This window comes from Copadichromis virginalis, linkage group LG19, assembly GCF_057382275.1.
Source record: "Copadichromis virginalis isolate Kocher_CV1m ecotype Utaka linkage group LG19, C_Virginalis_male_GT1.1, whole genome shotgun sequence".
In the NCBI taxonomy this organism is placed as follows: Eukaryota; Metazoa; Chordata; class Actinopteri; order Cichliformes; family Cichlidae; genus Copadichromis; species Copadichromis virginalis.
This window is the reverse complement of record NC_140636.1, coordinates 14,839,551-14,860,967: the sequence shown is the minus strand read 5'-3', so window position 1 is coordinate 14,860,967 and position 21,417 is coordinate 14,839,551. Positions and strand designations below refer to the sequence as shown.

The following is a 21,417-nucleotide window of genomic DNA, read 5'->3' as shown; positions in this document are numbered from 1 at the left end:
ATGGTGTATAAATGACACACACAACTTTTACTCCGGGGACCAGTGAGGTGGTGGGTTTTCTCTCGTTTTGTGACTTGTTCTGTTCCGTTTATGTCTTTATTATTATTATAATTCATTTCTTTTTTATGTTAAGCCACAGGAACCACTTGGTTGGGTTTTATGAAGCTTCTCCCAGGTGGTTTTTCTGCTGAGGGTTAGCGTGACCTTTGCATCACATGGTCTCACAGACTGACACAGTATGTGGGTGTGCATGTGGACAACAGAGATGCCCTGTCCTTGCTGTAATTTGGCTAGAGGTGGTGGCCAAATGCATGTGTGTGTGTGTGTGTGTGTGTGTGTGTGTGTGTGTGTGTGCGCGTGTGCGTGCAGAAATAGGGCCTCTCTCCTAAAGACATGCAATTAAGCTTAATTTTTAATGAATATTAATGGCATTAGCGTCAGATTTTGTGGAGATGTGCATTTGCTAAGGTGCAGGGGAATTGGGGGGGTAACTAATTTATTTGGTAGTCATGAGCAGAGGAGACGGGAAGAAGAGAAACAGGAGGTGTGGAGGTGATGTTGATGAAAGGAATCAGAGTGGAGGAAGGGGTGGTGATGGAGACGTGTCAGTGGGATGGAAAGATGGAAGCAGGAAGAGCGACGGATGAAGCACGAAGCAAGAGGAGGGTTGCAAATATAAACAGAGAGGAGGGTAGATTCTGAGTGAAGGTTAGCAGAAAAAGTAGAAATAAATAGAATATATTAGGGGAGGAAAGCAGAGTGGAAATAAAATGCTGGTGAGAAATCATTTTCCTCCCGTATTGAGCAGGCAGGGTTGGATTTGAGCAGGACACTGTGCTGCCCCCACAGCGGGCACGGCTGGCCCCACAGCGGGCACGGCTGGCCCCACAGCGGGCACAGCTGCACAGATGTTCACATCCATGTTATGTACAGCGTAGATTAAGTAAGCCACATATTTTCATCACGGCTCAAGAACGAATAAAAAGAAACAACGATCAAGACGGCTGTCAGTCAAAATCAGCTTCACTTAAACGCTTTGAATTTGGCTCTGCTCGCTCTCTGTTGTTTCCGCCGTGCCATCAAATAGCTTTTGCTCGCTGTCATACGAGCTTCATTGCTTTTTATTTTATTTCTTTCTTTCCCAAGACAGACAATCAAACTCATACAAGCAAAGCGAGGCAACATTTCACCTTGCTCCCTGCTGGAATAGAGAGTCGGAAAGTGTGCGGTGCAACCAACCAAAAAGGCCCGATACAACCTTCTTAAATGAGCTGTGAGCCGAAAAGAAAAGAAAGCGTAAGATGCGTGTCGTGATTACCGTTTGAGTGCGGCCTCCGTATGAGGCGGCATTTCGATATAGAAACAGAATAAATCCCAGGCTGGAATTTTTGCGAGTTACTTTTAAAAGCGCTCGAAAGTCTGGAAAACAAGTCGACGGCGCGCAACAGCCACGCGTTTCCCCGCTCGCCGGCTGACTCGCTCTCCTGAGTGGCTGGGATTAAGGTGGTGCTGCAATATTGATTTACGTCTGCATAAAGCCTCTCCGGCTCTATATATTACACCACATTCAGCAGTCATCTATTCAATCAAATCTAATATTACACTGCCTCTCCACACAGCTGTCTAATAGCATTTAACTCACAGTTTGATTCCTGCATTCCCTCATGTACTTCAAACGCTTGCCTTCAATATCCGTCGTTCGTGTCTACTATGCCAAGATGAAGTCTTTTCAAAAGCACGGAGGATGAATGAGCGTGTCTGCGTGTGCGTGTGTGAAGACAGGATTAGCTGTGGCCTTAGGCTTAAGGTATGGAGTTGAGTGTATTTTAGAAGCTTCTAAATTAGCTGGGAAATGGGATTTTGAGACAATGGACTGGAAAAAACTCAAATGAAAGGATGCACTCGCAGCACTCCTTCATTTGCCTCTGATGTTGTTCCGCTCTCACTTTTTTCCAGCCTTCATCTTTTTTCCTTTTCCACTTCTTTTGCGTCTCCTTTCCCCGTCCCTCCCTCCCTCCCTCCCTCCCTCTCGGTCCATATTACAGTTGACAGTAATGATGTAAGAACATGAGTGTAAACAGTAGTATGAACCTCACTTTGACCCACTTAAAACAGAAATCCCCCCGAGTATGCGCGCGCTCACACTAGAGACTCATGCCTGAGTAAATATTGGAGTTGGGTCAGCAGCCGCTCTTCTGTTCAGTGTGTGAGCGTCTGTATCTGTGCACGTGTCCACCTCTCCCAAACCCCCGCTCCTCCTCCTCCCTCCTTCCCCGGGCCGTTATTTACCTGTGGAGGTGCGCTTGTGTCTAAGCTGGGTCTCTGTGTAATAAAAGCCTGACGTTTGGCGTGCATCCAGCCCTCCCTCCCCCTCGTGACAAACACGGGGGGGTCGTGCACAAACACATGGTTTGCCGAGGGCCCTGACAAGGAAACTAGCATGGCTTTCTTTTTAAAATAGCACCTCCATTCTTCGCTGTGAGCCTGTTGTTAACGTCTCCGTGCACACACCCACATCTGGGAGGACGCGTGACCCAGTGATTGGTCCCATCGTGCTGTTCAGGGGTTTCCCCTCCAGCTAAGGAGGGGTGCTGGTATGAAGCGATGAGCTGGTGGGGCGTGATCATTGCTCCGTGTTTGATTTATTTCGGGGACTGATTTCATTTTGTTTTTATTATTCCAGATGAAAAAAGCGACATCAGCCGCAGAGCATAGTGCTGTTGGATACTTTAGACTGTTTAAATGTGTTTTAGATGAAAAATAAAATGGACGCGACAGTTCAAAGATTTTGTTTCTACATTTAAAAGAACTAATTTATTTAAAGCTACATTCTGAAACAAAATATCCAATACCAGCACCGGTATCGATGCTATTGATGTTTGGATGGATCCAGTCACCTCTGACTGCAGAGTTGCCACATGCAGAGACACAATAATAAAAAACAACAACACAAGTTATCCGTTAAAATTCTTGAAATAATCAGTCTCCTTTGTTTTGTCACCTACACAAAGTGTGAACATGTGAACTGAAACATATTGTTTAAAAATGTCACTTTGTGACGTTCTTATTTCGAGTTTCCTGTTTCCATAAGAAGCAATCAGTTACTTCATAATGCATCGCTTTTTTCAGTTGGACCGTTTCCAGTTTCGATTTTGAGAAAGTGAAATATGTAAAACTGTGAAATCAGAACAATCACAGCCTGCCAGCTGTGGAGAGGATTATGTGATGAAATATTAACAACATGTGAAGCAGTTTGAGGGACATGAAGCAAAGCGACGCTTCAGGACCAGCTTCAGGAGCCGTACTTTAAATGTCTGTGGAGTTTATTCAGGAAACATCGGGGTGTTTAAAAAGCATTCGGCTGTTTTTGATTTGGTGCATTAGTGAAGAACTTAATCATTTAAATATGTATTTAAACGTGAGGCGAGCTGAGTTCAATTGTGTTCCACGTAGAATAAAAGGAAAAATGAAAGTGCTTCACTTTATATATAAAAGGCATCAAGGTAAAATAAGTAAGCATCAATAAGCAATGTATAAAAAGTCATTTAGGCAAACGGTAGAAGTTGCAGTGAGTGTGTCACCTTCCCTGTGTGCTGTTAAAGCAGCCTCCACACAGAAGCTTAAGAAACCAACTCCATATCAGATTTTCTTAAGGATCTCCAGACGTGCCGTATTATTCCTACATCATTTCTAGCCTGGATCCACAAGCGATTACACATTTAATGCTCTAATAATAGATCAATTTTCACATGATACATCTCTCGCTGTGGAGGATAATCTCCAGCTACAAAATCATATCACCTTTCTGACAGGAATATTGCCCACCTACTACAATATAATCACACAACAGATAAGAAATCAAACTGTGGGGAAAAATGGATTTTCAAAGTAAAATACCCAAAGACGTGTGTTTGCGTGCGGCGTGCGTGTACTGTATATTACGCGGGACTGTGCACGCGAGCACTTGTGCATGATCTCTCGCTGTGTCTCGCCGATCAGTTATCACTAATCCTTCCACTCGGAGCTCTTTAACAAGTTGCTATTGTGCCGCAGACGCTTAACGTGATGGAGGAACGACCGTCGTGGTGAATGAAAAGAAGAGTGAGAGTGAAGGAGGGAGAGATGCAGAGGGAGGGAGAGGGCAACACCTCCGACAATGGCGAGAAAATTGGTTTACACTAGATAGGCTCGTGATTACAGAGGGAAAGAAAATGACTTGGATTGAACAATAGGAGTGTGTGCACGGGTGTGTGTTTGTGCGAGCGTGCGTATGTCTGGAGGATTAGTGGGTGGTTAGGCGAGGATTTGGTTGAAATGAATTGGTGGCTATGGCGTGCTGATGGGTGTGTGTTTGGATGCTTTTCCAGCCGCCTGTACTGTAACGCTCGCGCTCCCTGTGAAACGGCCTCTTTGTGTTCAGACTTGATCTAACTGGGAATGTTTGTTGCGGTCCTGCAAACCCAACGCTCTGCACACTCTCGCTTGCAGACTCTTGTCATCACGGCTGAAGACGCTCAATCTGTGATGTAACTGATACTTCAGCTCCAGGATACTCAGCGGTTTAGCTCGTGCCACCAGTATTAATGAGGAGAACAAAGATGTGTTGACTCAGTTTTTTCTCGTGTGCATTTAAGCAGGAATCCTATTTTCAACAAGAATCCACATTTGAATATCAGAGCGTGGTGGAGAGCGTCTCCCAAAGGCACGGTGTTTTGCACCTGTTGTAACAAGACTGCTCTGAAACGAGCACCTTTATGTGGCAACGTCCATCACCACCATCGGGCAAAGCGGGTGTTGAGTTTGTGCGATTCCGGTTTAGAAAAGCGGGTGGATACTTTGTGACAGTGCCCGAAAAGTAACGTCAACAAACGCAGAAAAAAATCTGTTATTTTTGAACCTTTTCCTCAGTGACACTGCGTTCCCTTCTTTCTTCTTTCTTTCTCTTTAGGAGGCCCAGCAGGAGAACTACAGCATCAGGGGTCCTACCCCAGGGAATTCTGGGAAGGCTAACAATGAGGATAACGTCTCCCACGACCGCCCCTCTAGTCTGCCGGTGAGTGATTGACAGTCGTGTGGACCAAAGTGCAAAAAGGCGCTGCTGCACAAAAGTCTCATCGTTCAGTCAAACCTCAAAGATGCATGGTCATTTTTGACTGCACGTCCAATCAGATTCTTCCACTCACCCTGTGACCTGCCCCTCTCTCTGGTGTCTCAGGGGGTTTGCTCATTTCAGAGCTCACGTCTGTGTTTTGACTGGCGTCCACGCCAAAGGCGTAAAGGCCCAGATGTGTCGCGTCCTGGTCTGTAGTGCCGTCCCCTCGCTCGCACATACGGCCACGAGCGCAGAAAAGCATATGCACCGACGCAGACGTTGCTTCTACGTGCACGACGCAGTCACACATGCAAACCCACAAGCGCTGCCTGCTGGCGTATGGGCGAGCTGAAAAGCATGGAGCAGGTTGGCCGGAGGAGTAATTGAGAAGAAATGGTGAGACCAGGCTGATCCACGGAGGGAGAGATGTGGGCTGCTCTAGTTTTTTTTTTTTTTTTTTTGGCCAACCTAATCGCTTTTTACTCCATCATCTCTCTCTGCTTGCAGCTCTGCAGCATTTTCAAGAATAGAATAAATAGACATTTGCAAATGGTTGCAAATATTGGCACTGCTTGAGGTGTGTGCAGTTTAATTTACTCGATACTTTGGAACAGCCCCAGGAACGGCAGAATAAACTGCAAGAAAAGCTAAATTAAGTGTCTGAACTTGAGTTGAGCCGTAATATTCTTGGTGCACGGACACTTCTGAAGTCTGTGTGTGCTGACGGTCTGCCCGGCCCTTTATTTGTCATCCTCCTCGTGCACACGTGTCCATAATGTGCTAACAGTATGTGGCCCGTTTCGTCTTTTTTCCTTCATTTTCACTCTCCCACACTCTTTAGCCTCCTTCCCTTTCGCTCTCTGTCTTTCTCTCTAAAGCAGCATCATGAAAGCTCTTTCTCCCCCCTTGTGCTATAATGAGAAATGGCCTTGATGTATCGGTGTGTGAATCCGAAGCGAGAGAGCGAGACGAGGCGAGGAGCCACTGCAGTCGCGGGGGCCGATCTATTTGAACCAGCACCACCATCACCCAGCGTTCCCTCGCCACTTTAATCCCGGCGTTTTACCCCTCGGGTTCTCCGTGTGTTTTCACATCCCATCCAAAGCGTGTGGCTCGCCCAGATCCTAATCGGCGGCAAGTTTTGATGAGAGACACAGAGAGGGAGAGATGGATAGATAGAAGAGGAGAGAGAAATTGCTCGGCTCTTCCAGCAAGCTGTCACGGCAGAGATGGAACCGCTTTTTTCCCCTTTCCTCCCCTCTCTTTCTCACTCTCTCACCGGCATTTGATGTCAGATCTAAAGCTGCTGTCATCTTTTCCCCCCTTTCTCTCCGTCAGGAGGGAGGGAGCGCGGGTCGGCAGAGTGTCATGTTGTTGTTTTGGGACGAGGCTGCTGTGTGATGTGGCGGGATTTTTGAAGGAAGACCAAAGGGAGAAGTGCTTTAGTGACTTATCACATTCCCCTCGGGACTCGGAAAATGTATTGGAGATATGGAGCGCCTTGTATTCTGTATCGCTGTATAGTGTCTGTATTGTTAATGTGAAATCACCGTCCCTTTAATGTTTCTGGTAGGTTGGGGAAGAAAAGGGAGCTTGCATCCTGCAGCTGGTCGTATGTGTGCGTTTCCACGTAGCTTCAGTCCTGATATTGAGTCACGCCTGAATGTGGGTCTCTGATTTCAGCCTTTTTGGTGTATTTAGAATAACACATTTAGCATTATTGCGTGTACCCGTTTGTATTTGCGAGGCAGACACTATCTCTACTTTTAAGATTAGTCTTAAAACTTTCCTTTCCTGACCCTGAATCCTCCCTCAGTCATGCTGGGGGGGGGGGGTCCCATGATGCTGTGTGTTTATACACATCTCTGTATTTAATCATCAGTTATTATTAATCTCTGCTTCTCTTCCACAGCGTGTGAACCAGTCTGGTTCTGCTGGATGTTTCTTCCTGTTAAAAGGAAGTTTTTCCTTCCTACTGTCACCAAGTGCTTGGGCATAGGGGGACGTCAGATTGTCGTCTGTACCTCAGTGTATAAAGTGCCTTGAGGCGACTGTTTGTTGTGATTTGGCGCCGTATAATTAAAACTAGCCTCTTCACATTAGCTTTGGTTAAACTCAACCTGGTGAAATCAGAGCAAAGAGCATCCTGTGACCAGATGAACTTGGCCCATAATTCAGTGACCAGGAGCTGTGACTTGACTTTATGTGAAAGTAATTTAGTGCTCTTGTCTTTGGGTTTTTTTCTCCTATGTGTTGATGCAGCAGACGCCGCCGCCGAGCCTGCACAGAAACTTGATGAAATCGTGCTTCTCTCGGTTGAGTGTTGTCTTCTTCCAGAATTGTTCTGATTTCTGCAGGATGTGCGGGGCAATTACAGGTCAATAAATCGTGACATGTTTTTGGCTGACAACGTGTTAGAGGCGGCCCGCGTGATTGGCACAGGATGACATGTCATCTGCTGCCTTGTTATTTCCAGCTATGTGCAGCAGTCGAGGTTTTTTATTTTTTGCTATTGAGGGGGGGGGGGTCTGCATCTGTGTCAGCAGCCCTCTGCATCTTTCGCCTAACATTGCTAAGTCAAGCTGCTCTTTCCACAGTGGGCTGCCCCCACCCCAAATCCTCCCCATCCCTGTTCCAGTCACTTCATGTTCCCTGCTCTCTGGCGTTCCCCTGACAGCCTGCCAAGCTGCCGCGCAGCCTCCCATCCTCTGGGACATGGGAGAGGATGGCCACCCATGTGGAAAGACAGAGTGAGAGCTGGGGGTGGGAGGGTGAGGTGAGGAAGTGGGGTGAAGAGAATGCAAGAGAGAGAGAGAGGGAGGGCGTGAAGCGATGAAGTGAAACGTGGTTATCTTTTTGTCACTTGTTCGAGGTGAGGGATGTTGAATTCAGACTATGAGGTTCCGGCAGCGGTGTGTTATTCACACTAGCGCGCGCGCACAAACACACACACGCACACAGAGAAACATTCTTGTAAGTCTTTCAGTGCTCATTTGCCCCTCCTTGACTTATTTTCCATCAGACAAAAGGGAAAATTCAGAAACACTATCTCTCCCTCTCAGTGCTGTCCACCTCGCCCTGCTCTGCTTTTCCGAGCGTTAGGTCATAAATGATTGACAGGGCACAGCTGGAGACGCCTGCACGCCTCCCCTCACTACACACACACACACACACACACACACACACACACAAATCTTTACTCGCAAACACACATTCGGCACATACTTTGATGCACGCTCTGTCCTCTGCGAGCCGTTTTCGGTGCGTGCTCTATCGGAGCATGTCAGTCAGGCAGCCTATACAGTATGTGCTCTCACTCTGGCTCTCCCTACTGCTGTGTTTTATTTTAGAGTCCCCAGGCAGGCAGACAGGCCAGCAGGCAGCGCACAGTAATGTCATCCAGCAGGGTTAGATTCAGCCTCCACATTAGTGCACGCAGGGGGGAGGAGAGGAGGAAAGGAGGCAGGAAAGCAACGAAATACAAGGGAGGTGAAGAAGAAAGGAGCACGGGGATGGGGGGAGAGGAAAAGAAAGGTGGCGCTTATGTGGAATAAAAAGCACATCTCTTATATTATGGCTTTAGATGTGAGGTTAAACGTGATGACGATGCAAATTATTCAGCATAAATCGATTGTATTTTATGGAGGAAGGTCTCGTTTTTATATGTTTACATGAGAACAGTGTGTGGGGAGGGGGAGGCAGGCAGACGCAGAGATGTTCCCTGGACCCTGCAGCCTATTCTTAGAACAGACAGCAGCACTGAAGGCCAGAGCAGCTCCCCGCCACTGCTGTGAGCACATAGCTGCTCTGAGAATAGGACAGCTAATCTGAAGCAGGTTTCACACTCTGAGGTACAGGAGATGGCTGAGGTCACACCAGCCTTCAACCTTTAGACCTAGTGTGAGTAGGAGTGATTGATAAGGTGTCGCCGTATGTGCCGCTCGTCCAACACTGCTGGCTCGTCCTATACGCTCCATAGGATGCCTACATGCCGCCGCGCACACGTACACAACCGTTGCTTTCACCTCGGACCCTGACTTCATCTAAAATGCAGACAGGCTATTTTTCCGCTTGTATGCCAACCTGTTTTCGTTTGCTCCTCATGAATCATTTAGCACGCACACACAGTTTCATGTACACGCCTGGTGTTTTTGATCCTCAGGAGCCGGGAACACGTGTTTTTCCCGGGGTTTACCATTCGTTCCCCTACGGCTCGAAAACACAGATGCACAGGAAGCGGAATTGATCGGTGGGGAGATTTCTGGAGGTCTTTCATCTTTGTACATCACCAGTATCGTGTTTAACCTACAGAGGACGCACCTGCAGTGGCATCTGAAGTCGGACTCACAGGCGTGTTCTTCATTTTTACTGTAAAGTAAAAGATAGAGAGGAGCCAATCGGCTTGCAACATCCATTTCAAATCTCCTCTGTGTCAAGCACGGAGACTGCTGAAGTGTCCTTTAGCTGGACACTGCATCCCAAGCAGCTCTCCTCAGCAGCTGACACTGCACTCTCATCCTCCTGCAGAGGACAGACACACTGAAAGAGAATTTCCCTTTGGGGATCAATAAAGCATTTCTGCCTGCAGGATTTCACTTGTTTCTTATGGCAAAATTTGATGGCTGCACACTGCTCCACCTACGGGGAACTATGTTGGCCAGTGCAGGTTGTTAAACAAACTGGTAACACAAGGCTGAGCAGCAGTGGTGGTGGGGGGAGCTTCAGCTGCAGAGGAGGGCATGTTTATACCCAGCCACCCTTAACAGACTGGCTCACAGAAGCCCTGCACAGCAGAGTGAAGGGCAGATAACAAACCTGTGCGCACACACACACACACACATGCTCACCTACCCCTATGCTCACACATACGTGCACTCCAAGTGCGTCAGGCTTTGTGATTTGAGAGTGAGAGGGAAATGGAGAGGGATGAACTTGGTTAAGAAAACAGCAGAGCGACTCGGCTGGCGCCTCTCCACCAACCTCTCCTACAGAGGAGGAGAGACAGGCAGAGGGGGAGATAAGTGAGGAGGAGGAGGGTGAGCGCGGACTGACCCTAGAAGGAGAGAAATGTTCCCCAACTGCATCTTTTTTTTAATCCTTTGCCCGTCAGTTTCCCCTCTGGCTGGTGGCTTTTGTCAAAGCTGATTTCCTCTAACAGATTTGGCAGAATAGTTCAAATTCAGGACGAAGAGGACGGAGAACAAGCAGCAGTTTGTTGTTTGGTCTCACACACAGTTCTGCATAAATACTAAATACTACTATCTGCATGTTGTTAACGTCTGGAGCCCTCGCCGTTTGTCGTGCGTGATTTTCTCGAGCGTTAACACCTTCCAAACTGTCCTCCCCGTTCGTCCGCGGTACGGTCTGCGGCGTGACAGTGTGCGAAAGCAGACGCCGCTATATCAGCATGTCGACTGTAAGCCAACGTGACACTCTGCGTGCTTTATCGGTTTTGCTTGTCCTTTTTAGGTGTTACCTCCGACGTTGTTTTCTCAAATGCGAAGCGAAGCTCTCGTCCCAAACCGTCGACCGGACGTCACCTCGCTTCGGTCGTTCGCTCTGCGCTTGATTAAACACTTTTTCATACCGACGTCAGAGCACCAAACACTTCTCCTCAAGTGATGTATAGATTTCATTTTCGTGAGCCATTATGGCCAGATACACCCTTCTGGCACCGAGCCCTCCATTATAAATGGTGATTTTCTGTTACCACATTAATATTTAAATTAACTGTTAAAATGGCTTATTGAGCCAATCTGAACCGAAGATTGGAAACATCTATTTTATATTCATTAATAGTTCGGACATCTCCTGCCAAATGATATTTCAGTGAATGAATCTGGAAGAATCTCCCTCCCTCGGTGGATAGTGATGAGGCCTGAAATAAAAAATGTTGGGAGCTCACTGACTTTTGCCTCTTTTGAGCATCTTTGTTCTCACGTCCACCTCAGCAGAGGAAAAAGGGCAGAAAGTGAAATGAGTGTCTGTACTTGGAAAGAACAAGTAAAGGATGAAATCTTCTTTATTCCTTCCTTCCACCCTCATCTTCATCTATCGCCACATCTCCTCTCTCTAGCCTTCTGTCTGTCTGTGCTCCTCTTCTCCTTTCACTCCCTGTTTCCCCAGCCTCAGACGTCCGCTTCTGACATTTCTGGGTTTATTTTTACGTCGGGTCCTGGATGCCTGGACTCCCAGCAGGCTAACTAGGCAGGAGGGGGAGGAGGGAGCCAGCTGAGGAATGGAAGAGAGGCAAAGTGGAAGAACTGAAGGGGAGGGAGGGAGGGAGGGAGGAAGGAGCCATCAGAGGGGGAATAGTCTGTCATCACCATGGCTCCCTCTGGCTGTTGGGAGGCTGAAATTACATCTGACTTTGAAGTTTGGGGCAGCAGCATCGCCAGTGTTGCTATAGTGACGGGAAGAGTGAGTGCGTGCGGGTTTGTGTGTGTGTGTAAACTCCTCAGGAGGTTTATTATGCATGATCCACACTGTGACTAGTCCTGATGGCATTACAGTGCTGTTATTAATCTACTCTCATAAGATATGTGTACTTTAAACACATCCCCGTGCACACACAAACATATCTGCGAATTCATGCTAAGACGCATTCAGACGCGCACACACAACCCATTTCACAGCTGGATTCAAACTTCATGTCGTGCCTTTTAAAGATTAAGATAAAGTTTTTTCCTCTTATTATCTTTGAGAAGGTTTAGCTGGCTGCACACTGTGCTCACAGGCAAATGCACGCAAACACACACTCGCGCGCACACACACATGCAGAGTTGTTAAGATTTGCAGATAGCAGTGTTTGGGTTGTTTAAGATGCTAATATTCTACTAAGATGTGGAATATTTATGAACTTCGTTTGGTCAAACTCGGTAAGAGAAGCGAAAAAGCAAAGATAGATGGATAGATGTATGAACAGGGTGCAAAATAATGTTCCATTAATGCAGAGCTCGGCTCTTGCTGAGGGCCCAGCGCCAATCTGCATCTCCCTACAGTCAGCCTGCTATACATTTTTCATGAACTCTGAGCGAGAATTAGCGACGGATTGCCTCCGCAAATTGCTTCTCCTTGGTCGGGGGCTGGTGGAAAGCACAAGTAAGAGGTAAGAGAGAAGCAACAACGGTGCAGGAACGAGAAGAGGTGGAAAACCAAAGGAGAATGAGATAATTGCGAGGAACGTGAGGAATAAAGCCGAGCTACTCCTCAGAGCCGAGCCGTCTGTGCCTGATTTCAGCACTTGTTGTGACCGGCGTATGCACGTCTGAGTCACCCTCAGCGTCCGTGTGGTAATGTGTACAAATCCAGAGCATAATACTAAATGCTTCTCAGTGGGACATGATGTGTAAAGGTTCCATTTCCAGGTTGTTTCTGGGCTTTCTTTTGGCCTGTGCACCTTATAGTGCATTGAGAGTATTGCCCACTTTCATTTCCCACTGGTGACTTTAGCTGCTAATGCCCCCAAACACTCGTGTGTGAGTCATCTCGTGATAAGCTTAGCTCTGTCATTTCCAGCAGAGTTGTTATTTATCACGATGACACCAGTAAATAATTGTGTTGAAAGAATAACTCGTGATTTTTAGGATTTAGTCTCAAATATTTTCAAATGTACAGTTTCCTGCACACAGACTGTGCAGGTGTGTCGGTCATATTCCTCTAACAGTGTCAGTATTATCACTTCACACAGTACAGCACGGACCTGGAAATGTGTGTGTCTGTGTTGGTTGATGAAAAGAAACACTGGACAACACCAGAAGGTGTGTGCGTGTGTGTGTGTGTGTGGTGCGTGCTCGGGGCCTATGATTGCTACTGTAATCTGCTGTCTCCTGCCAGCCACAGTTATTACAGTTGTCGATATGGTGCTCAGGGCTTTATGGACACAAGCAACGAGACTCAGCCTGGACGCTTGCCAGAGTGTGTGTCTGTGTGTGTGTGTGCTTCATATTTGCACCCTTGTGTGTGCGTGCGCGTGTGATCTTTTGCTCTGTGTGTTTGTAATTGAGCTCTCTGCTCATGTCAAGGCCAGTTCAACAGCGTGTTAATTGCTTATGTTGCAAAGCGTTAGTCCCAGCAGTATGTGCATGAGATCACGCATGTATGTATTTACTGTATGTGCAGAATGGGTAGACCAGCTTTGCTCGGACAGATTTTCTGTAACGAATGATGGAAAAGAAAGAAACACCACAGGAGACGTACGATTCAGTGTGTGGAAGGTTCAGGAAGAAAGAAGGCAGAATGTGGGAGAAAGATGGAGGTGGCGAGGAAAGGCGGGAATGAAGAGAGCACTGGGGTGTGGAGGGTTTTTTCCTCGTGGCATTGAAGCCTGTCTGATGTCTGTTCTTCAGCCCACTTCTGCTGTTTACTATCCTGCCAGCCTATTACTATCAGAGCTTGGCAGTGGGCTACAGTAGGGCTGAAACAATGCTTGTGCAACATTTGCTTTTGTAACACTGTCATACATTCGTAAGCGCGCTCACACTAAGGCGCACCACGAGGGTCACCGATGGCCCATTTTCCAGTTGCACTGCTCTTTTGCAAATGTACGACCATCTGTCAGAGTTGGCCAGACGATTAAACAAATCCTAGCTCTGTTTTTTTTCCTCCCCGAGTGTGTGCGACTGGGTTCTCTGCACATACCGGCAACCTGTGACCTCGGAGAAGCATGAAAATCCCCTCTGCCGGCGTGCTCGGGGCTTTTTAAGGCACGAGCCTCGTGCCCGTCGCCCGTGTCTATTCTTGTGCTTTGCTGAGATGAAGCTCCCCTCTCAACAATGTGGAGCGCTTGAAATTAAGAAACATTATCCATTCTGTTCAGAGAAAACATCGTCTTTTTAATCGCTTCATTATGAGCTCCAATTCTTGGAAATTATTCTGTGAGTTCTGAGTAATGTTGGTTTTAATTGATTTTTATCAAAGTTTTAATTGATGCTTCTCTGTGGACTGAGTAATTGTTTTGGTTGTTTCATTATGTATTAAGTCCTCCGAGTCCACTTCTCCCATGTGACCTGCTGTGTTAATGAAGGACTGTGTACAAAAATGCCAAACGCAGTGGCAGATGGTAACTAAGACAACTAGCCGAAGCCTGAAACAATCGTCTTTCACTTGAGCGTTTACATTATACTGTATTCTGCTCCACCCTGTGAAAACTGCATATTCATAGCAGCTATATTCATAGTTTCCTTGCGCCGGCTCTGTTTTTGGAGTCGGCCTGTTGCAGATATGCGACTCTTGCATGTTGCTTTGTGTGCTGTTTGGTGTTTGGCAGTTGTGCAGGAAACTCCTGAGCAATAGAGTTTTGTGCTGAGGCGAATGGCAGAGTAGCATTTGTTACCACTTTACACCATCTTTAAATGCAGTTTTGTGAATCATTAGTAATATAATATTATAAAGAGTATGTGCAGCAGTATGGAGAAGGGTTAGGCTTCTGACAGCGCAGCTCTCAGTTTGGTTAAACAAGGACCTGACAGATTTAAGGAGTCTGCAAACGTGAGATTCTTCAGAAGTTATGGTGACCAGGAGGTGGACCGTCAGCAGCATCAGCAGTAATGTGGCTGTTGTACCGGACTTATCAGTCGATCTCTGTTTGTGGTATCTGTATGTTAAAAGGAGCTAGCTGAACATCTTACTGGGAGGCCTCCTGGGAGTTATTTTTAAACCTGGGAACGCCTCAGTGTGCCACCAAATCCAAATTTTTATGTCCATTTACACAAAAAACTGCTGCGACCAACAAAGTTTACTGTAGTAAAATTACCTTGAGCACATTTTGCTGTCACAACAAAATACAATCAGCAGGTTCTGTTCTGCATCATTGCCACCCCTCCTGTTACATGTGGCCTAGTCATGGAAGTCCTAGCGTGACCTCTTGCGTGTCTCCCGAGGTGCTGAAGTGTTGATCCCGGAACAAAGAGAACCGGAGCGTCGGTGTGAGCGATGCCTGTGAGGCTTAAAAATGTCGCAACACGAAAGTGTGATCGGTTTGATGTTTGCTCTCTGCACAGTTTAAGGTCCGAGGGCTCTCATGTACGTGCAAGTTGTAGAAACATGCGATTCAAACATTGCTCAAGGAGCGTGCAGCATTTAAACCGGGCATCTTTTTAAATTTAGGATTTCCTGCACGGCGTTGAGTCTCGTGCTTTTGTCGATAGCGTCCTGTCGTCGTGTTGTCGCTCCTCGATTTGAAAGCGATCTGACCAACGCAAATGTCAGTTTATTCAACAAAACAATAAACGCATGAGAAGAACTCCAAGAAGATTAGGCGTCTCGCACATAAATCAGCACGCACATGCAAACACACACACACACATACTCAGTCTGAGTAATTTTGAAAGTCTTGTGATAGCTTTGCATAGCATTTGGGCTAATGGCGTGCTGCGTGCTTCCTCCCAGGTCGGTGCATCCATTAGCAACCATATTACTGCCACATAATGGCTTATTGGTTGTTGGGAAAAATTGCCAAGAAGCTGGGATGGGGAGAGAGGGAGCGAGTGAGAGATTAAAAGATGAAGAGAGAGAGAGCGAAAGACATAAAGGAAGCCTTCTCTAGCAGGGCCTCCGAATTGAGTTACAGCTGTTATGATTTGTCGTCTCTCAAGTCTTTTCCCCTCTCTTCTTTTTCATTTCTTGTTTCCACCCCCTTCTCTTTCACCCTCTGGGCTTTGGAAGGTTTTTATCTTTCTAATGAGCCGTTGATTCTTTTTTTTCCTGTCATTACCTCATTCGTTCTGGATGGAAGGCAATATTTGTCATACTGTCAAGCCAGTGTTTGCACCTAACCTGTGTTCCTCTGCGTGTGCGTGGACTGCGGCGGAGCGAAGTGGCGTAAAGTGTTTACGCTGCGGTTTTGGTTAGCGCGGGTGGCAGAAGTGGACGCAGGGATCGGAGGATTTTGGCACGGTGGCCCCGGCCCCCATGTTGAACTCCCAGCCTGGTGGGTGGATTGCACTCGACTTGATTGCTTTAATTGGCTGGACACAGTTGCAAAACACACACTCACACACAGGTGAAAGCAGTCTTTGCCGTGCACCGTATTGTTGTGATGTTTTGTCCTGGGAACGTGGGACTGTGCAGTGTTCAACTTTACATGAGTCATTCTGCTCCTACACGCTCAATATGCATATTATGTACACAGACACACACCTCGATCTCGCACATATGCATATACAAACAGACAGTTTGGAGTACGGAGAAGTTTAAAGGTGATCCTCGGTTATGAGATAATCTCATAAATATGCATTGCACTCACACACACACACACACACTCACACACACTCCGGCGTGCGTGTCAGTCGTTGCATGAATGTATCTCTGCACTTCCTCCAGCGTGGCTTGGGTAGCACGTGTGTTTGTATGCGTGTGTTGGGCGCGCGTGCGGCGGTTAAAACGGAGTGGAAATCAAATTCACCTTGAAGTGTCCTTCTCGCTCCCCTCGCCGCCCCCATATTTTTGCCGTCGTCTTTGCTTTGAACACGCTGCAGCACTCAGTTCAAAGAGAAATGCCTTCTTGTGCGTGCGTGCGTGCGTGTGTGTTAGGAATGACGGCAGGGTTTGAGATGGAAAGAGGGAAAAGAGAGGAGGATCTGCTGCTGCACTCTTCTAACATCGCCCTCCCCGCCATCCTTCCATCATCAAAGAGCAGCCAGGCTTAGAGGAGCGCTCGTCCTTCTCCCGTCGCCCCCATTCCCAATTAAAAACAACCTGGGACAGAGGAGAAGGTCGACGGTGTGAGTCAACTCAGGATGGAGAAATCAGCATTCATTTGGGCCTCGGTGACCTTTGACCTCAGAATAAGCAGCAGGGTGGACACTGTGAGCGGTGCTCTGTTTTAGGAGTGGGGATTTTTAATCTAGTGATGCTCATTATCTCCCACTTTCAGCTAAAATGGAGCATTTTGTCATTTTAATTTAGCATTTTTATCTGCATTACTGTCGTGTTAGCACTTGCATGTTGGTATTAATGTATGCACCTCTGTGGGGGCTATACTTCTGCACGTGTATGCAGCTTGAGCTCAGACAGACACACACAGAATCCTGCAGCAGCAGTCTGTGGATCCTATTGGTGCATTTGACCTAAAGGTCACCCACTGGAAGCAATGACAGTTTCACATTAGCGCTCAATATGTGATATTCACTGTTGACTTTTGCAGGAGGATAATCAAACATGATTAATGTCTCCCGCGCTCCGTGTTCGACTGTCAGTTTCTGACAAGACGGATGGAGGGAAATCACAAGAAGTTGGAAGGATGTAATGACAGGGGGATAAAATACTGTTAGATGTTAGCAGACTTTAGAGATCTCAGGGTGTAAAGAGAAGGATTAGAACCAAGACACATTAGTTCGACAAAAGAATTATTCACATCAGCACCAGGCCAGATGGAGAGCGCGTTCCCCCATCTCTCCCGCTCTCTTTCATTCTCACTCCTTCTGGGTCCACAGAGGCTGGCTGAAGATGAGGAAGCAGCAGGGCAGGAGACAATAAAGGTCACCTCGTCATTTTCTTCCTCCTTCTTTCCATCTCTAAAATGATTTCCACTCAAACTCTTCGGCCAACTTAATTCTGGCTCCGTTATTGGAAGAAATGCTTAGTGTCAGAATAAAGACAGATTGGCACAGACACACGGGAAAAGTCATGAATCCGGAAGTGCTTCATTTGGTGGACCACAGCTTTGGTCTGAAATCAGACTCGGTGTTTCGTTTCAATCATGCACATTTAAGATCCAGGAAAATGTGAATAAAATGACAGTGAAACACAGGCACGCTGTATGCTTTCTGTACTTGTAAACAATCATTACTCTTGGCTTCATCCTTCCGTCTGGTGTTCTCATTTTCTTCCTCCTCTGTCCTGCTCTCCTCCTCTCTGACTCAGGATGGCTCATAAAGGTCAGTCCCAGCTGACCTTTTTAATGGAACGTCATTGATTTCTTTTTGGTGCGCTGTGGTTGGCTAACCAGAGCTGCCTCCATTTCCCACCAATCCCCTTCAACCAGGAAACCGGCCAGCCGGCTGACCCCGAGGTCATCCAGCTCCAAATAGCTTTTTCTGGAGTGCCACGGTGTGCTCCGCTCTATATTTCTCTCCTCTGTGGCTGCACGCCTCCCTGCAGGCTGCAGGAGGAGGTGAGAGAGGAGACGAAGGCAGACAAAGAAAAGGCAAAAGTCTTAAAAACACAAGTTTTCAGGACTGCTTTACGTACTCATGGACGTCCCACAGGGCTGATGTGCCTCTAGGGGCCTTCTGGCAAAACCAGTTTATTTCTCTAGAAGATTTTATAAGAACGCCACGCATGCATGAAGGTGCATGCGCTCTCTCTCCATGCAGTGCTGCAAGTGTTTCAATAAATATTAAAGATCTCCATATGGAATCTAGTGACAATATAATATCAGGTTGTGGTCTGTCGTCCCTCTGGCAGAGAAACGCTACACTGTGCCTGGACCCATGATTTTATTAGACTATAAAGTTAATTGGCTTTTATGTGCATTGCATTACAGTATTCATTACGGTTCATATTTGTCCTGCCAGATGATATCAGCAACGAGGCTTAAGTAAGCAACATTTAGAGCGGCGTACATACCTGTACAAGTCACGGCACAGTCGGAGCACACCGATCAATGAACAGGTTGGACCTGTGGTTCTCCTGCAGTGTGATGTGACTGGAATCAATTTGCATTTGCTTTTTTCCTCCAGTCTCCTGATTAGAATTGATGCGCCTCTCTTTTTCAAGCATGCATGAGTATCTAGTATGAGTACGATCTAAAGGGGCTGCAGTGCTGCTTAAGGACCTTTTGGCAGAGTTGACCTTGGAGCCTTGACTCCCCGGTCGAAAAGCCGGTCTTGCTGCTGGATGATGAAAGAATTAAACAACCAAAGAAACCTTGGGTCAGATTCTGCTTATCATCTACATTGCGTAGCCACCGCAAGACATAAATTTCATCATGTGTCTGTGAGGGTCAGCCCAAAGCTTGTGAACATGGAGACCGAGAGGCAGCCTGAGGAGTGCCAGAAGCTGCAGTTCCTCACATGGCCACCTGAAGCTGGCAAAGACATAAATCTGTCACCACAGACGCCCCGAAGTGCCCAGAAAATCAAACATCCTGGAGCACAAATCAGTTTTAGTCTCTATAAACTCACCGTGTCAGTGGAATATCTGTGATTTGAGCCCTTTGGAGCTTTTTAATGCAAATATCTGACAAATAGCTGTTAATAATTGTACTAACACCTGATCAAAGGAGTCTCTGCTCCTGCTTAGATGAGTGAAATTCAACTGTGTACTAGTATTGAAGTGATTAGCAGCTGTGTGTATCTGTGGATTCTTCCAGCCTGTGGATGGTTGGGATAACTTTGTGCTCCACCTGTTTGTACAAATATTGGTTGATGTCCATAACGTGATTGGCTGTTGCTTTATTTTGCACAGCGATGGAGGCTTTCATTTCCTTTGTATTTGATAAGCAAGTTTCAGTCCAAAGAAGAAAATACTTGTGCAAAATAACTGGAATATTCACTCCACGGTGGATGCATACTCTTGGTTTTGCATAACACAAATGAGAGTAATATACCTCGGTCTCTGTTTGCTTCTTTGCCCGCCAGTGTTTTCTTGCTCCCGCCCCTCCCGGCTCTGCTGCTGCTTCCTCCTGCAGAAAACGCTATCCTCGTGAGACGGCAGTGGCAACGCTGGCAGAAAATGTCCGAATGCAACAGCGTAAACAAACGGGCAGACAGCTCTCGGTCTTTCTCTGTGAAGTGATAATGTGTTCCCCACACTGTTTTTGTTCTCATGCTAATGAAGTGGACCGCATCGGTAATCACTTTCAAACCCTCAGCCAGGGAAAAAGTAGAAACAGCAAAACAAAGGCTCAAACAAAAGGATGCCGTGCACAAGTGGAAGTGCAAACACAAGTGGATGTGTGCGTGCAGGAGGGCTCTTGTGCGTGTTGTATTTTTACAAACCCACTGTTACTACACCGAGCACAATGGCTGGCTGCAGGGGGAGGTCAGAGGTCACCGGATTCAAGCTGCTGAGAAAAGGAACGGTAAAAGACGTGAATCAGCTGCAGAACTGATTCAATCTGATAATGTATGCATGCAAAACTGTCCAAACGATCCACTTCTCACTTTGTTGTTTTAGCATCGTGTTTCCCAGGAGGCATTTCGCCCTGCTGCCGTGGACGTCCACATAAAACCATCTTCACAAAACCTTTTTCTTTGATCTCATATGTGCTGATCGATGTAGCCAGTCAGGCTGTGTTTACAGCAATCACTTCTCTGAAAAATGTGCTCAAGTTTGTCTTTTCCGCTGTAAGTCCTCATCCGAGCGGCGGACAGCTGCTGCAGACGCAGACTCGCTTTACCTCGTTTACTGCGAAGAAATGAATTTAAAAGGCCGGTTAGAGCAGAGCGGTCGCTTAGCATCTGCTGTTATGGACCCCAAACTCACTTTAACTTCTCCTAAAAACAACCCATGGTTTTGTGTCAGTCTGGAGTGGGGATGCTTTGTCTCGGCAGCGTTGTCTTACTTTATCGTTCATGATCACAGCAATATCGTAAACCCCAGACAGCCTGACCTTTGACCTTTTTCACAAGCAGCCATCAAAACAATAAACTGAAGCTTTTCCTCTTCTTGTGCTTTCTGTAAATGTTGAACACTTAGAGGTGAAATAACAAAAGAAAAGCACCATCTCCTCTTGACTATATAAATGAAAGGACAGGTCCAATGGTGTTAGCCAGCAGGCCCATCTCAGCAGATGAGGGCACAATCTAAACTTTCATTTCCTGCTTGGGTTCTCTCTGGATACTAATGGCTGCTCTTCTCCCCCCTCCCCTTCCGTCATATCTCTGCTCGTGTTTTTCTTTCCCTGCTCTCGTTCTCCTCCGGGCTCACAGAGTTTAGGCTCTAAAGCTGAAACGCTGCCTCTCGAGAGCTTTTGTTTACTGCAGACCTTGGAAATTAGCATGTTTCACAAGGCGAAAAACATCGCTTTAAACAGTTAAATGTGCGCATGTGCATTACTCTCGCATGTGTTTCCCCACTTACATTTTGATCCTAAGTACATGTTGATGTATGCCCGTGTGGGTGTGTGGAAGGCATTATGCTGCAGTAACAAGTTATTGATTGGACTGAGCAGGAAATGCTGAAGCAGAGATGGAGACACACATGGAGTAATGAAAACACAATAAATGAATCAGTAGATGAAGCTGCAGCGGTTGTGCGTTTTGTTTTGTGCATGTTTGTGTGGTCGTGCTGTAGCTCTGCACTTTGTGAGGAGAGTCAGAGATCTTGTCATTGTTTGTTCGGCCATGTTGGCTCCCACCGGTCTTGCCGCTGTGTCCTTC

General features: G+C 46.8%; 1 protein-coding gene across 5 annotated transcripts in view; it reads left to right on the top strand.

The window, feature by feature from the left end:
- LOC146685787 (AT-rich interactive domain-containing protein 1B-like) overlaps positions 1–21,417 on the top strand; it is a 157,922-nt gene that overhangs the window by 50,545 nt on the left and 85,960 nt on the right. For all 5 annotated transcript variants that reach the window (XM_085440531.1, XM_085440530.1, XM_085440529.1 and 2 more), the window contains exon 4: positions 4,949–5,053. In XM_085440531.1, coding sequence (XP_085296657.1) covers positions 4,949–5,053 — 105 coding nt within the window. The remainder of the gene's footprint in view (positions 1–4,948; positions 5,054–21,417) is intronic.